Source organism: Typopeltis vanoorti, chromosome 4 (assembly GCF_054136105.1).
Source record: "Typopeltis vanoorti isolate ZY-2024b chromosome 4, IOZ_Tvanoo_1.0, whole genome shotgun sequence".
Lineage (NCBI taxonomy): Eukaryota > Metazoa > Arthropoda > Arachnida > Uropygi > Thelyphonidae > Typopeltis > Typopeltis vanoorti.
Genome location: NC_143552.1, coordinates 155307584 through 155323882, shown reverse-complemented (window position 1 = coordinate 155323882; position 16299 = coordinate 155307584). Strand labels below are relative to the sequence as shown.

At 35.6% G+C, this 16299-nt stretch overlaps 1 protein-coding gene across 1 annotated transcript in view; it reads right to left on the bottom strand.

Moving 5' to 3' along the window:
- Positions 1-804: 804 nt before the first annotated feature.
- The window catches only part of Gbeta76C (guanine nucleotide-binding protein subunit beta-2), an 81861-nt gene continuing 66366 nt past the window's right edge, over positions 805-16299 (bottom strand). Inside the window, exons 7-9 of the mRNA XM_090392184.1 lie at positions 8365-8436; positions 8021-8237; positions 805-1177 (exon numbers count right to left, since the gene is read on the bottom strand). Of these exons, the coding sequence (XP_090248310.1) occupies positions 1071-1177; positions 8021-8237; positions 8365-8436 (396 nt within the window). The 3' untranslated portion in view covers positions 805-1070. The remainder of the gene's footprint in view (positions 1178-8020; positions 8238-8364; positions 8437-16299) is intronic.

Below are 16299 nucleotides of genomic sequence, written 5' to 3'. Positions count from 1 at the left end.
TTTATGCCGATGATGTTGTTCTTGTCCTAAACACACCCAGAAGTCTCCAGAGCTAAATCGAATAACAGTTCTAAAAACCTGACAGAGAGAATGAGGGGGTAGCAATAAAACGACAAAACTATGAAAATAGGCAGGAACACAAAAAACTTCAACTGCATTCTCTATGTAGAACGTATACAACAAGTAAACTATTTCAGCTATTTAGGCACAATTTTTAGTGAAGATGGTAAATTAAATCTGGAAATAGACAACAGAATAAGGAAAGCTGGTATAGTGGGTAGTCAGCTGAATAAATTTATATGGAATAAGAGAGAAATTAGAGAAAGCCCCCCCCCCCCCCCTACATCGACACAAGTGGCGATGTAGGGGTGTTATTTATTTTATTTTATTTATTTATCATTTTATTTAATATTTTATTTATTTATAAATTTTAATCTATTTATTTATAAATATTTATTTATTTATTATTTTATTTATAAATATTTATGTATTTATTATTTTATTTGTTTATTTTTTGTTACTAGATTCCGTAATTTTTCTCTAATCTCAACAGATTTTTACACACGTTTATGATTGTTTTGAAATGCTGTGACGTCATATACTCGGAAAACCGACTACATACAGATAATGGCGATCATAAATAAATAACAGCTTTTACAAAGCGCGAGATCGACTGTGATTATGTCTGGATCTACAAAATTACAGACAGAACTAAAACGCATGCGTCGATTTGAGTCAAATGAAAAAAAAAAAACATGCATTTTAGATAACAATACTAATGCGATTTATTACGAATTTTATTAAGAGACTAAAAACATGGACCTACAGATGGTATGGAGGTTATTAACGTTTTTATTTGAACTTCTTATGATGAATTCTGGGATGCTCTTGTTCACTGGTTTATTTTGAATTATCGGTAGAAGCTACAAAAATGCAGCTGAAGCGAGCGCTACCTGCTGGAATATTATTAATAATGCATAGTTATGCGAAGCGCTAAATGTAACTCCATAGCATCTATCTGCATGGTTCACAGTTGGAAAATTAGTTTCAGGCGATAATAATAAGGAAGCTTAGTTCCAAACACGAACGCTGGTGTCCCATGAACTTGTGACGATTGCCATTCCATTAATGGGCATGCTGAGAGAAGTTATTCTGTTTTCATGACCTGTAATTTTGCCTGAAAAAAATAATAAAGACTCTTCTTAGATTGTGCAATTATAAAAAAATAAAGGAAAATCATTTATAATATATAATTTTGGCAAGAATTATAAAATACTTATTTTTAGATTAGAAAAAGAAATATTCTTTTACGAGAAAATTTTCAGATAAAAATATCAGTTGACAGTAGATGGCGGTGAATGAGTCAAATGAAAAAAAAAAAAAAAAAAAACATGCATTTTAGATAACAATACTAATGCGATTTATTACGAATTTTATTAAGAGACTAAAAATATGGACTACAGATGGGGTGGCCTCTCACAGAGTCTTTGGTCTGCCTTGTTGGTGTCGCGTGATAATAACTGATATGAAAAATAAAAGAGTAAACATCACGTAAAACGAACTCCCCAAGAAGCAAGCAAGCCTAGGAATCAAAATTAATAATTGTCATGAATGGGAGCCAAAACCAGTCCTTATAAGGACTGGCTTAAAGGGGCGAAGCAAGAATGCTTTTCATATTCCCCGTTGTCTGTAGAGGACAATATAAGGATAAGATGTTATTGAGCTATAAAGCTCTGATCATGGCAAGAGGGTAACAGCAATAGCCAGCCTCAGTTAGAACTTCATTGGCTACAGCATTGCCATCCATTACCCTCCAAGGGAACCCATTTTAGTCGCCTCGTACGACATGCACGAGCTACATTGGTGCTATTCTTATACTGGCAACCACACGGGGAATTCCGCCAAAACCAGCTGTGTTATCAAGGTTAATATATAAAGTGATAACTTCTGTGGCTTGATGGACTTCAATCCCATGGATTCTGATCCCTTCATCGCTAGGAAATAGATCTGTATTAAAGATTAACGAGCACTTGGCTCACCCTATTCAGGGCAGTGTGGAAGCGCCTGAGCCGAAAGGCAGAGCAGCTTTCGGGCGCTTAGAAAACTCCTGAATGAGTTGCTTGGGATGAAAAGCCGCTTAAGTGAATAAGTAGTGGTAGTGTCGGAGCATCATGGAAATATCTGGGATATCAGCATCGAGATGCAGGAGAGCATGTCATTTGTTGATCATGGAGAAGATGACTTGGTCATTCCTGAGGAATTTGTTGGTGTCGGCTTGGCTGGGGTTCGTTTTGCTAAAGGCTGTTAGCATTTATCCTAGTGAGGCAGCAAGAATCAGTTCAAAGGTTTGGCTATAAGCTGTCGAGGCTCCGGGTAAAATTCGCGGAGATACGTATGTTTTATCGGCTGTAACACCCCGCACTTTGATTTCCGGCGTAGATTTCATGGCTTGAATCTGAATGGGCGGGGCAAACGCCGCTCTTGTCTTCTGTAGGTTAGAAGGGTGAATTAAGCAGCCCTTATAATTGGCTGGATGGGGGGGCGCCACAAATCGCACATTTAGCAGGTGTAGACCGTGATTTTGTGCAAGTGTGTGAAGGATGGCTGTCACCGCACTTGTAATCTGCTTTACATAACTTTTGTGCATGCCCAAATTTTTGGCAGCGATGACATTGACCGGCGGATGCCTTTCTTCTGAGTGATTCGGTCTTGATGACTAAGCTGCAGACTATCTTAAGGTCGTAAATTTCTCTGTGGTCTTTGCTGATCTCCACTAAGACCAGAGGCATGGGGGCGCTTGTCTGCGCGGGTTCTTAATTGGTTCAAGGCCTTGTGATCTGAGGTCAGTAGCTATTTCATTAGCTGTTATGGTTTCTGCCAGACCTCTGATGACTACCTAAGGTTTTTTTCACTTTTAAGTTGGTAAGTGTGATATGGGACTTTCTGTTCATCCAAAAGTCTGGTGAGCTGGTGGTAGTCCGTTGCTCCTTCGGGCTGTATGCGGACTCCATCGTTAGTGTTTTTAGCTAATGAGAACTTGATGTTAGTGTTCTTCATCATCTCTGCAAGTGACGGATTACTGGCGGAATCCTCTCTTTGGGCTGTGTCAATGTATCTGTCTCTGTTCTTTCATCAGATAGTGTTGATGTGTCCATTGGAGCTGCAGTTTCCAAGGTCTGAGGTATTATTTCAGGATCTGCTGCGGGGGACTTTTTCTTTGTCTTCTTCCTTCTGACCTCCTGAAAGCCACTGGTATTTGAAATAGAGATGTCTTCAGTTGTTGCTGGCTTTGTCATGTGAAGAGGGAGGAAGTTCAGATGGCTGGGGGTCCTCTGTCTCTACTTCAATGGTGTTTTCCGACTTTATCGGCCATTTTGTGTTTAGTATGTTGCCTAAATGCCTGAAAAGTTCTTTAAAACTTTTAGATCGTCAAAAGGCAAATCCATGTCAAGGCGTAAGCTTTAATCTGGGGGCAAGACCTGCCTTGTCCCTTCTGATCGCTACCGGGCGCAGGAGAGGGCGAGAAGAAATTGTGTTAACGAAAACAAGTCTTACCTGCTCTGCCGAACGAGCACGTTGCTGACGCTACAGGAAAAACATCGAACAAGCATGATACTTTAACTCAGATCTCATTTCTTTTATCGCTGCTGGATCGGTTTATATACAGGGTGTCCCAAAATTCACGCAAGATTTAAATTTAGCGCCATTTGTGCGGTAAAGTGTTGCCTACGAGAAAAAAAAAAGATAGCGTGACAGCTGACAGTTCACGGTTATTTAAAATGACCACACAGAGCGAAGAGAGTTCGTTGAATGGGTTATGGAATAACAACAAGTGGATGCTTATTTTTCGAACAAAATAATCTTCAGCGATGAGGCTCATTTTCATCTTGATGGCTTCGTTAATCCACAAAATTGTCGCATTTGGGGTTCAGAAAATCCACGAGTGATTGTTGAGAAACAAATGCATCCACAACGTGTCACTGTTTGGTGCGGAGTTTGGGCTGGAGGCATCATCGGTCCAGTCTTCTTCGAAAATGCGGCTGGTAAGGCAATAACAGTTAATGGTGCTCGCTATCGCGACATGATAATCCACTTTTTTGTGCCTAAATTGCAAGATATGGATGTGGACGACATGTGGTTTCAACAAGACGGTGCCACATGCCATACAGCCCGAGAAACAATTCAATTACTGCATGAGTCATTTCCTGGTCATGTAATTTCCCGTTTTGGTGATCAGAATTGGCCGCCCAGATCATGTGACTTAACGCCGTTGGACTTTTTTCTCTAGGGTTTTTTGAAGTCTAAGGTTTATGCCAACAGGTCCACGACTACCCACGCCTTGAAGGAGGAAATTGAGCGATGTATCAACGAAATTCAGCCACATTTATGCAAAACGGTCATGGAAAATTTCGACAAAAGAGTGCGTATGTGCCAGCAAAGCCGTGGAGGCCATTTACCCGATAAGCTATTCCATGCATAACCCTATACTGTATACTTTATGAATCAATAAGAAATTATAATTTTTCATTAAAAACCTGTGTTTTCTATCAAAATTACTTCTTGCGTGAATTTTGGGACACCCTGTATATACATAAACCTTGGTAAATTATACTTTAACTCAGATCTCATTTCTCTTATCGTTGCTGGATCGGTTTATGTATGTATGTGTATATATATATATATATATATATATATATATATATATATATATATATATATATATATATATATATATATATATATATATATATATATATATATATATATATATATAATATATCGCTGCTGGATCGGTTTATGTATGTATATATATATAATATATATCGCTGCTGGATCGGTTTATGTATATATATATATATATATATATATAATATATCGCTGCTGGATCGGTTTATGTATGTATGTATATATATATATATTTATAATATATCGCTGCTGGATCGGTTTATGTATATCGCTGCTAGATCGGTTTATGTATATGTATATATATATAATATATAATATATCTATCGCTGCTGGATCGGTTTATGTATGTATGTATATATATATATATATATATATATATATATATATATATATAATATCCCTGCTGGATCGGTTTATATATATCGCTGCTGGATCGGTTTATATATATATATATATATATATATATAATATATCGCTGCTGGATCGGTTTATGTATGTATATATATATATATATTTATAATATATCGCTGCTGGATCGGTTTATGTATATCGCCGCTAGATCGGTTTATGTATATGTATATATATATATAATATATAATATATCTATCGCTGCTGGATCGGTTTATGTATGTATGTATATATATATATATATATATATATATATATATATATATATATATATATATATATATATATATATATATATATATAATATCCCTGCTGGATCGGTTTATATATATCGCTGCTGGATCGGTTTATGTATATATATATATATATATATATATATATATATATATATATATATATATATATATATATATATATATATATATATAATATATATCGCTGCTGGATCGGTTTATATATCGCTGCTGGATCGGTTTATGTATGTATATATATATATATATATAATATATAATATATCGCTGCTGGATCGGTTTATGTATATCGCTGCTAGATTGGTTTATGTATATGTATATGTATATATATATATAATATATATAATATATCTATCTCTATCGCTGCTGGATCGGTTTATGTATATGTATATGTATATAATATATAATATATCTATCTATCGCTGCTGGATCGGTTTATGTATATCTTGTAAACTTAAGTTATGTAAGCTATAGTCCTTATAGCCCTTATAAGAACTGGCTTGCCAAATCCTTATATCCTTATAAGGACTGGCTTAAAGGGGCGAAGCAATATTGCTTTTCATATTCCCCGTTGTCTGTAGAGGACAGTGTAAGGAGAAGGTGTTATTCAGCTATGTAGAGGACAGTGTAAGGAGAAGGTGTTATTCAGCTATAAATCTGTGATCATGGCAAGAGGGTAACAGCATTAGCAGAGCCTCAGTTAGAACTTCATTGGCTACAGCATTGCCATACATTACCCTCCAAGGGTACCAATTTTAGTCGCCTCGTACGACATGCATTAGCTACATTGGTGCTATTCTTATCCCGGCAACCACACGGGATGTCACCCGGCTTGCCAAATATCTATATAATGCACAAGTCATATTTCCATATAAAAGTAATTAAAAGGTGTTATAGCTTATTACTAAAATATTAGGGAATAAAAAAATTTTTAAAGCTTTTTCATTTAATTTTGCTATAAATTAAAGATGCCAAGAAATTATATTATTAATTTCATCTGTTATTGAAGTGCAAACAAATTTTGCACTTAGATAAAGTGTAAGCATTTTTTGCTTACGCTTGGATAAAGGTCTGGGTACTGGCCCTTTCCATAATGCATAGCATTATGCATGTCCATAAGGATATGTGCATTGCATTATGGGATACTGAGGCAATTGATGTGAAGTCATTGGTTTCTATATACAAGTAGCCCAGTCGTGAAGTTACTTCATGTGCAAACTTTGTTTCGTTCTCATCTTTAATTTATGTTTTTATTATTTTATGATTCCTCTATTGTTATAAGATATAGTTCGCTCTATAGTACACACTCTATCGACTGCATTAAACCATCCGGTACGCATTTCATTATATTAATTGCTCATCAGTGCGTGTATGTGTTCTTTGGCTGATTTGTATGTTTTGCATGAGGAAAAACCACGAGTTGTGGGGAGCAAAATAAATAAATAAAAATAAAATAAACAGTTAACGGCGTGTGAGAGCAGCTAACTCACCGTCATTTGAAGATTTTTCAGATTTTTTTTTTTATAATTTATATTTCATTTCGGTGCTCTGCAGAAAATTTCGGCTTCGTCATGTGCCGTATACGATAATATTTTGTTTATGGCTCAGGCCACAGACGAGCTGTTAAAAGAAGCTAAAAATAAATAAAATACCTCGCATATGAATCCTTGTTGGGATATCTAAAAAGATGTATCGAATTAAATTCCAATGACTGGCACTTTATTAATACAAAAAAAAAAAACACAAAACGGTCCTTATTAGTCCTTATAAGGACTGGCTTAAAGGGGCGAAGCAAGAATGCTTTTCATCTTCCCCGTTATCTGTAGAGGACAGTGTAGGGATAAGGTGTTATTGAGCAATTAAAGCTCTGATCATGGCAGGAGGGTAACAGCAACAGCCGAGCCTCAGTTAGAGCTTCATTGGCTACAGCATTGCCATCCATTACCCTCCAAGGGTATTGGATTGAATGAATCAGTCACCGCATCTCACGGTCGATTGATTCCTCCCACAAAACGGTATTAGACAAACACGATTTAATATTTTAAATATAATTAATTTAAAAAGGTTTTTATACATTATTTTTTATAGATGTGATTTCTCATTTTTTACGAAAATAATTTTGTCTATATTTTATTTCATATTTTAAATTTAGCTTTAAATTTTATAAATTATTAGCATTAATTTTCTGAATTGCTTTCAAAAATTTAAAAATGGTTGATACGCCTTTAAATATTCTACATATTAATATTACAAATAATTTATGATTAACAGTTTAGTATCGTGAGGCGGATGCCGATTCATTCAATCCAATACCCTTGGAGGGTAATGGATGGCAATGTTGTAGCCAATGAAGTTCTAACTGAGGCTCGGCTATTGCTGTTACCCTCCTGCCATGATCAGAGCTTTAATTGCTTAATAACACTTTATCCCTACACTGTCCTCTACAGATAACGGGGAATATGAAAAGCATTCTTACTTCGCCCCTTTAAGCCAGTCCTTATAAGGACTATAAGGACTTTAGTATCGTGACATTGCATGGTGAGATTATACTCCTTACATTAATTAACTAGGTTCGTTCATGTGACAGAAAAATTTTGCAAAATGGGAAGCAATTCATTAAATTTTGGAAATATGGGAATCAATTCATTAAAACAGGCTTTTGCTAACTTGCTTACCGTTATATGCCGCTTTCAACACATCCCACACGTGGATGGAGAAGTCGTCAGAGCCACACAGGATTAATCGGCCACTGACAGAAAGGGCACACGAAGTGAAGCCACTATTTGGAGTGGGCGACTTATAAATGCCAATTTGCTGGTCTGCACGGATGTCAAAAAGGCGCGCAGTTTTGTCATCTGAACCCGATCCAAAATAGAAACCAGATTTGTGGAACTGAGAAAGATAATGGGAAAAAGAAGAATCAAAGAACATGCATATTAATAATAATAATACTCACTCTTAGAATTTTGCATTTTTTACTTAAAAAAAAAAAACGACATAAAATGAGAAGTATACTTACAAATACTGAGTTAACATCTGATTCATGACCCCAAAACACCTGTTCGCATTTATTTTCTCGAATATCCCACAGCTGAAACAGGAGAAAATTAGGCAAAGCATTTCATGAAAGCTTATTCGTGTTAACCATTTACTGCTGAGCTTACTATATATATATATATTACTCATTGTAAACATTACAACATCAATTACAACATTAATCATTACATCACCAGTTGCCCTGGGGTTGTACCATCTTTAGACTTGAACTACGTTCCAGGCGCAAACTTAACTGTTTGCTTACTTGAGATTAGAAGTAAAATAATCAAGATTATAAATTACTTGTTAACCCTAATATACAGTATCCTCAAGTTAAAAATTTATTTACATCTCTATCTCTTCCAGAGATTCTTATTAAAAATTAAAACACCTTGTAGCAATCTGTATAGGTAACGTTGATAAGTATAGATAATATATTAGATTTCATATATATATATATATATATATATTATATTACATTTCATATCATGTATATATATATATATATATATGTATATATATATATATATATATACATACATTTCATATATATTACATTTCATATCATGTATATATATATATATATATATATATATATATATACATACATTTCATATATATATATATATATATATATATATATACATACATTTCATATATATTACATTTCATATCATGTATATATATATATATATATATATATATATATATATATATATATATATATATGTATGTATATATTACATTTCATATCATGTGTATATATATATATATATATATATATATATATATATATATATATATATATATATATATGTATGTATATATATATATATATATATATATATATATATATATGTATATATATATATATATATATATATATATATATATTTATCTGGAGGACTACTATGATACTTTTGTATCGCTTCTCGGCCTTTTTTTTTGGCTAAGATCAAGTGTGTAGTTCATTTTTGTGAACTTTCCCCATAAGTGATTAGCAAATTGTTTAGCTAAGCGCAAATTATAGTATATGTTAGCTCAGTTATTATCGGCAAAGCGTCTCATAGAGACACTTGATAATAAACTACAGCAGCAGATACAGAATAAACCCCAGACTGGGGCAACAATAACACACTAGGTGGTGGGAATAGCTTAGGCCTCACCAGCATGGCTTTGCCGCGTACGCGGACCCTTGGAATCGAAGTGAAAGCTGATGTACGACCTCGATGTTTGGCCAAAGCCCTCATCGAAAGCGTCGGTGCTGAGCAGATTTTTGGGTTTACTCCCTTTGGTGGTGGCCGCTTCCAAGTAGTAGTAAGGAGTGAGCAAACAAGAGACAAACTACTTGCAGGATTCGAATGTAATGGAAAAACAATCATTCCATTTTTGGTAGGGAGTATTACCAAATTACTTAGAATCCCCAGATTCCCTTTAGAATATATTGAAACGGATGTAAAGATCATCCACGAAATATTCGGGAAATTCGGCGTTATACACAAGGTGGAAGTCCTAAATGACGCAGAAAACCCCAAATGGAAGTCGGGTGAAGTCCACATCTCCCTCGAGATGAAAACGCCCGTTCCCAACTTCATTTTTATTGGATCCGCCAGAGTAATGATAAATTACCCTGGTGTTAAAAAACAATGTTTTAGATGTGGTGCTTTCACTCACCTTGGGGCAGACTGTCCTAGAGTGAAATGTAAAAACTGCCTCAAAGCAGGCCACAACCAAGACAACTGTGAGTCAGCTTGCCTGAAATGTGGGGTAATTGACCACAAAGTGGACACATGCCCATCCAGAACCTTTGCTGAGAGGATGGGTGGTGCAATCACGCCAGCAACTCCACCAAGCAATGGAAATGACACACCACAGGAAGCTTCTCCTCCTTTCGAGGCTGCTCCTGATATAACAGAAATCCATACCTCCACTTCTAAGAAAAACCGAAAGGGGAAAAAAACTTCCACAAGCAGTAAAATCCAACAAGAAGAAACAGTGGCTATTGAAACCATCAATACCAATATAGATACTAATACAGATGAAATAGATACAGAAGAAGGAAAGATGGAGGTGAACATTAACACCTCCAAACGGCCATTAAGCCCACAGGAAGAAGAGTTGGTAACGCCCAAAACAGCAAAAGTATCTGAGACCGCCCACCCAGAAGTCCCTCACGAGAAAGCAGGGGAGACTCTCAGCCATCTCATCAGAGGTATCCCAGGGATGGCGGAAAAATTCAAAGAAGCGATAAAAAAAATAGGAGAACCTGAACTCCTCCTCACAGGAGAACATGGATCTGACATCGTCAGTGCAAAATGGGGTGATATTTTCGTTGATGACATCAGCAAAATCACCCCTGAGCAAGTAGAGGTAGCCAAGGATTCAGACGAGGAGGCAGCTTCGGCGTTCTTCATAGCTCTCTGCAAACTAGACATGGCCAAGGGAAGTGAGGTGGCCAAAAGAATAATAACTGCCCACAACAAAAGAAAGACACAGTAACCACCTTGTGGGGTTTCTGTACATAGCTTCACCGGTTTCAGCTATCACAGGTGGGGGAGGACCTGAGAACCCGAGCGGCGAAGGCTTACAGCGAGGCGGTGCAGTTCCTTGTGAGCTGCATCACTCGGGCCAGATCCTTCCTCCACCTCTAAGTTTACCTTTCAATTTTTGCTTTTCTCTGTACTTTTTTTTTGTTTGTTTTGTTACATGTTTCCTTTTTAGGATTTTTCCTTTTTTTTGTAAAGTGAAAAATCAACGACCGTTTTAGAAACGCCCCTGGGGGGCAAACAGCTAAAACAGGTCAACTGAGGCCTCTTTAACCTACCCTACCACTATGCACTCTATCTTTATTTCCTCTCCTACTATCTGCTGACTCTCAGCCTATCTTACTCTACAGGCCGATGATGAAGATTTGTTGAACTCACAAATTATTATTATTATATATGAAATGTAATCAATCGACCGTGAGATGCGGTGATTGATTCATTCAATCCAATACCCTTGGAGGGTAATGGATACAATGCTGTAGCTAATGAAGCTCTAACTGAGGCTCGGTTGTTGCTGTTACCCTCCTGCCATGATCAGAGCTTTAATAATAGCTCAATAACCTTATCCCTACACTGTTCGCCCCTTTAAGCCAGTCCTTATAAGGACTATATATATATATATATATATATATATATATATATATATATATATATATATATATATATATATATATATATAGATTTTTTTTTTTTTTTTTTTTAAAGAATAAATATTTATTTAATGACTTTAAACCGAGATAAAATATGAAGTTTTAATGAAAATGATACAAGTAGTTTCAGCCTTTTACAGACTTCATCAGGTATCCACTAAAGGTAGAACACAATAATAAAAATTGAAGTTACAAAAAACTGAGAATTACAGGCAAAAAATGCAATACATAAGTGACACAAAAACGTTGTATTGTTCGTTTCCTATCTAAAGCGCTATTGTTTGTTGCATGCGTGCTTGCAGGTTCTCGTGAACGCCAGTATTGAACAACTGCAGCATGGCTATCAGGGATGTTGTAACTCAAATTGCTGTTCAAATGATTAAGGAGGATTTCGCTGGACTCCACGATTTTCCTTTCAAACTCATCACTGCAATAGAAAATGTTTTTGGATTAATCCCAGCAAACTGAGTGACTTTGTAGATCATCATGAGGATTATTTGAGAAAAGAACATGACTGGATAGGGCAGATACGTGTGATGCATCTGCGCTATCCATTATATATTATATAATATATAATGCAATACTGGCGTTCAGCAAGCACGCATGCAACAAACAATAGCGCGTTAGATAGAACGACTTGAAAAGTACAACGTTTTTGTGTCAGTTATGCATTGCATTTTTTGCCTGTAATTCTCTGTTTTTCATAACTTCAATTTTTATTACTGTGTTCTACCCTTAGCGGATACCTGAAGAAGGCTGTAAAAGGCTGAAACTAGTTGTATCATTTTCATTAATATATATATATATATATATATATATATATATATATATATATATATATATATATATATATATATATATATATATATATATATATATATTAAATAATGTCGCTATTCACATCACAAAGTTCCTTCCAGTATTTCTTTGTCATAGTAATGGGCATAATTAAATATACAAGCACACTAGCTTCATCAAAGTACGCAGCATTGAGCTCCTCGTTTGAAGACAGACCAGGATTCAAACCCTGCCTGGAACACGAAGAACCTTGATAACGGCTTTCAGACGTTCAAACGGTGAGGTATTTGATTTCATATTAACGAGTACTTCCCCCCTCCCCCCCGAAAACTCAGGTTTTTCATCTAGAGAAACAAGAATCTGTCTGGAGATCCTGAAATGAACAGACAGTAGGCATAGTCCATTTAGTGTTATAGCCTTAATTCCTTCTCCATTAATCTCAACCGTTCCACGTTGCGTACTCCCAAGCACATTGTCCATCAAACCTAGCGTTAATTACATTTCAAGCAGTTCGAGATTGATTCCCTTACAGGGAGTACTGAGACCGTTTTAGCCCTATCTTAATTTTTTGGTGACTGAGGGGGTTTCAGTCAAATCTCCACTGAAGACCAGTTAGAGATAACTGGCCCAAGACCATCACTAACAATATCCAGTCCGGTGAAGAGGTGGCTGACAAGTGCTGCCATCTCGTGGTCCCTAATCCTAACACTATATATTTATTGTCTGAGATGTGGGCGTTCTACAGTCATTTTCTTCAGTTTACGGGACTAAAAACCCGAGTTTCTGAGAGAAAAACACACTTCCCTGTGCTAAAGATTGAATAACTCCGGAATCACTCAAAGAAAGACTTAGAAAATGCTCCTCTAGTCAGTCAGTGACTAGATTTGAGCCTAGGTCTTCCTTTCGGTGGTCAAGCGCCATGGGGTGCAAACGCCACTTCCACTAATCTACATATGCTCCTATTTTATTATTAATTTTTTTTTATTTCTTTAAATCATAATTTGAAATTTTTTTACAAAGCAAACATTATTTCGAACTTTACATATTTTATTTTAATGTAAATTCCACTTACAAAAGGTTGTAAACTTTGTTAAGGATTAGTTAATGTATTAACGTTGCTTTCGAAACCTAATGGAGCATTTTTCAAGCCACTTCAGGAATCCCATAAGCAAACACTTTCACAAACATCCATGTCACAGTAGGATTCGAACTCACCGCCTGTTGAATGAATAGCAGAGACACTATTAGTCTGCCAACCAAACCAGTTATGAAGTTCTGCATACAGTTTGCAACAGTCTTACATAATTAAGTAGGCAACAGACCTCAAAAATACCATTAAAATTAGACTTAACAATTTAATACCACTTTATCTAATACCAGATTTATTTATTCATTTTATTTTTTTACATTTGTCCAAAAGCTTACATCTGTTCATCATCATCATCATCCTCAAATTCCTGACATGTGCCCTCAAGGGGTGTACAGGATAAAATAAAATAAAATAATAAAATAAAAGTAATTATTTTTCATTTTAATACTTAAGAACAGGCATCTGTGTGTTCTTCCTGTGGAAGTATGGTTTGCACTCATAATTGTGCCACTGGAAGAAAGCCATTCCCAGTTTGAATCTAGTCAACGACTAGACGAACGTTTTCTAACACTTGCTTCCACCGAGGAAGTCGATCTCGGGCATGACCAAGCGGGTTTTTTCTCCCATAAATTCAATGAAATCGACCCTAGAATCCACACTATTCCAGAAATAAAGATATTGTGTTAGGGTTAGGATCGTGAGATAGCGGCACTATCTGCCGTCTCTTCACCAGATGCCATTTACAATTTGTTAAAATCTTGGTCCAGTTATCTCTGGCTGGCTGCTGATGGAAACTGCATTGTCTCCTCGGTACCCAAAAAAAGTTAGACAGGGTTAAACAGTCTCGCCTATTTCTTATACAGAAATAAAAGGCATAAGCAGATTATTATTATTATTATTATTATTATTATTATTATTATTATTATTATTATTATAAGATTTGAGAAACTAAGACACCAATGCACTGTTCATATATACAAACCTTTTGGCCTCTTTCCTTTTTTTTTTTTAATTATTTTATTTTATTATTTTTTGTTGTCTGTGTGTGTTTTACAGAAGTTTAAAATTGATTGAATCAACCTTAATTCTTTTCAGCTACTTGAAGGTTAAGTATTTCCCTCAGCACGTCTTTTAAATTGTGATTCACACATACATTACCTTAACACACAAACAGTCTTCAATTCCTTACATGGAGTTTGCAAGTTAACTGCATTGATCACTCCTTCCGTGTAAGAAACTTTATTTATCAAGCTCCAAAGTTCCTATACATTTCTTCCATAACTGTTATTCCAGTTATTTTGTTACATAACAGCTAAAGAATTTTTAAAACATCTCTCTATGAAAGACTAATACCAATGGCTCTATCGATCTGCTTACTAGTTACCGTTTTCTCTTCACTCGCGCATGCTCCAAATGTATTATATTTCCGGTTCCGCTTGTCATGAACTAAGAGCAATCGCTGCCATTATGTGTTATCTTCGCGGCGCTTTGCTCGAAAACTATAGTCTCACATTTTCAATCAGCTAAGTCTTTTTACTTATATATTTTAAACATTAAACTGTAATACTAATTTTGGCCAGATTAAATGACAATCAAGTAAATTCATTTCGTTAAAAATTAGCGCTACACGTAAACACGCTATATTAACTGTGCACCAGGACTGGGTTAACCATTAAGCAAAATAAACAAGTGCTTAGGGAAACCACAGAATTTCTGCTTTAGTTAGATGACGAATATAATTTAAATGAACTTTTAATTAGTTTTTCATTGCTTTTATCTTTTCTTACTATTACCTACTTTGTTTCAATAAATACTGACGTGTAAAAGGCCTAATAAAACTCTGACACGTGCATGACGTTTACACCGTATTATCGCTCACGACGCTTTCTGGCACTACTATTGCGTCAAATGAGGTAATTTTTTATAATTAAGTAACCGTTTTATTTTTTATTTTCCTGTCTGTTGTAGGTCTTGTTTTAATAAATTATGTCTTATAAAATGCTCCAGAAGCAAATATAAAACAAATCACGTGGTTGTGTCAGAAACGCGCTCCGGTAAAAGGCGTAGCTGTCGCAGAAGTGCGACTCCGGTAAAATAAGAGTTAATTAAAACACGAAAGCCCAAGATTCAGCTGTAAGCCGAAAATTAAATCATTCGTATGATTTTGCCTGTGATATGTGTAACTGTGTTGATTGCCACCTAATATTCAACAAAATAATCTTTTAATTTCTGTATTTAACAGATCCCAAGAACCAAGATGAAACGTGTTCAGTTAAATGGTGCACAAAAGCGAAAACTATCAAAAAAGAAACAAGAGGAGACTTTGGATTTAGATTCCAAGACTGCAAAGCTGACTGATTTCTTCACACAAGTTCCAAAACATTATATACCAATTCCTGATCAGAGCCAATCTCCGTCATCAGAAGTGGACACAAGTACCACTTTGATCACTTCTAAATCAAAAATATGATGACATTGGAATCATCAAGGTGTCACAAGCAGGTTTATCTTGCACATGTCTCACTACTGACTTCACTTTGTCTGTAAATTCTCTTGATATCTCTACTGCAAATGTTGATGCAAGTTGCTTTACAAAACATTCTGAGGTTGAAATAATTGCTGAAAATGAAAGTTTAGTGGGCCATGGTGATGGTGGTGAAATGATTCAGTCTGCAAAAGATGAAGTAAATATAGCAAAAGATCCAGGGTTGTGGCTTGATTTCTCTGCTGATGACGTTTCGTATTGGACTGCTTGTGGACCCAGTGACTGTCAACACCACAATGGGCCATTTGACAAGTCTTATTGGCAAACCAGTAAGATACTGTTCGTAGAA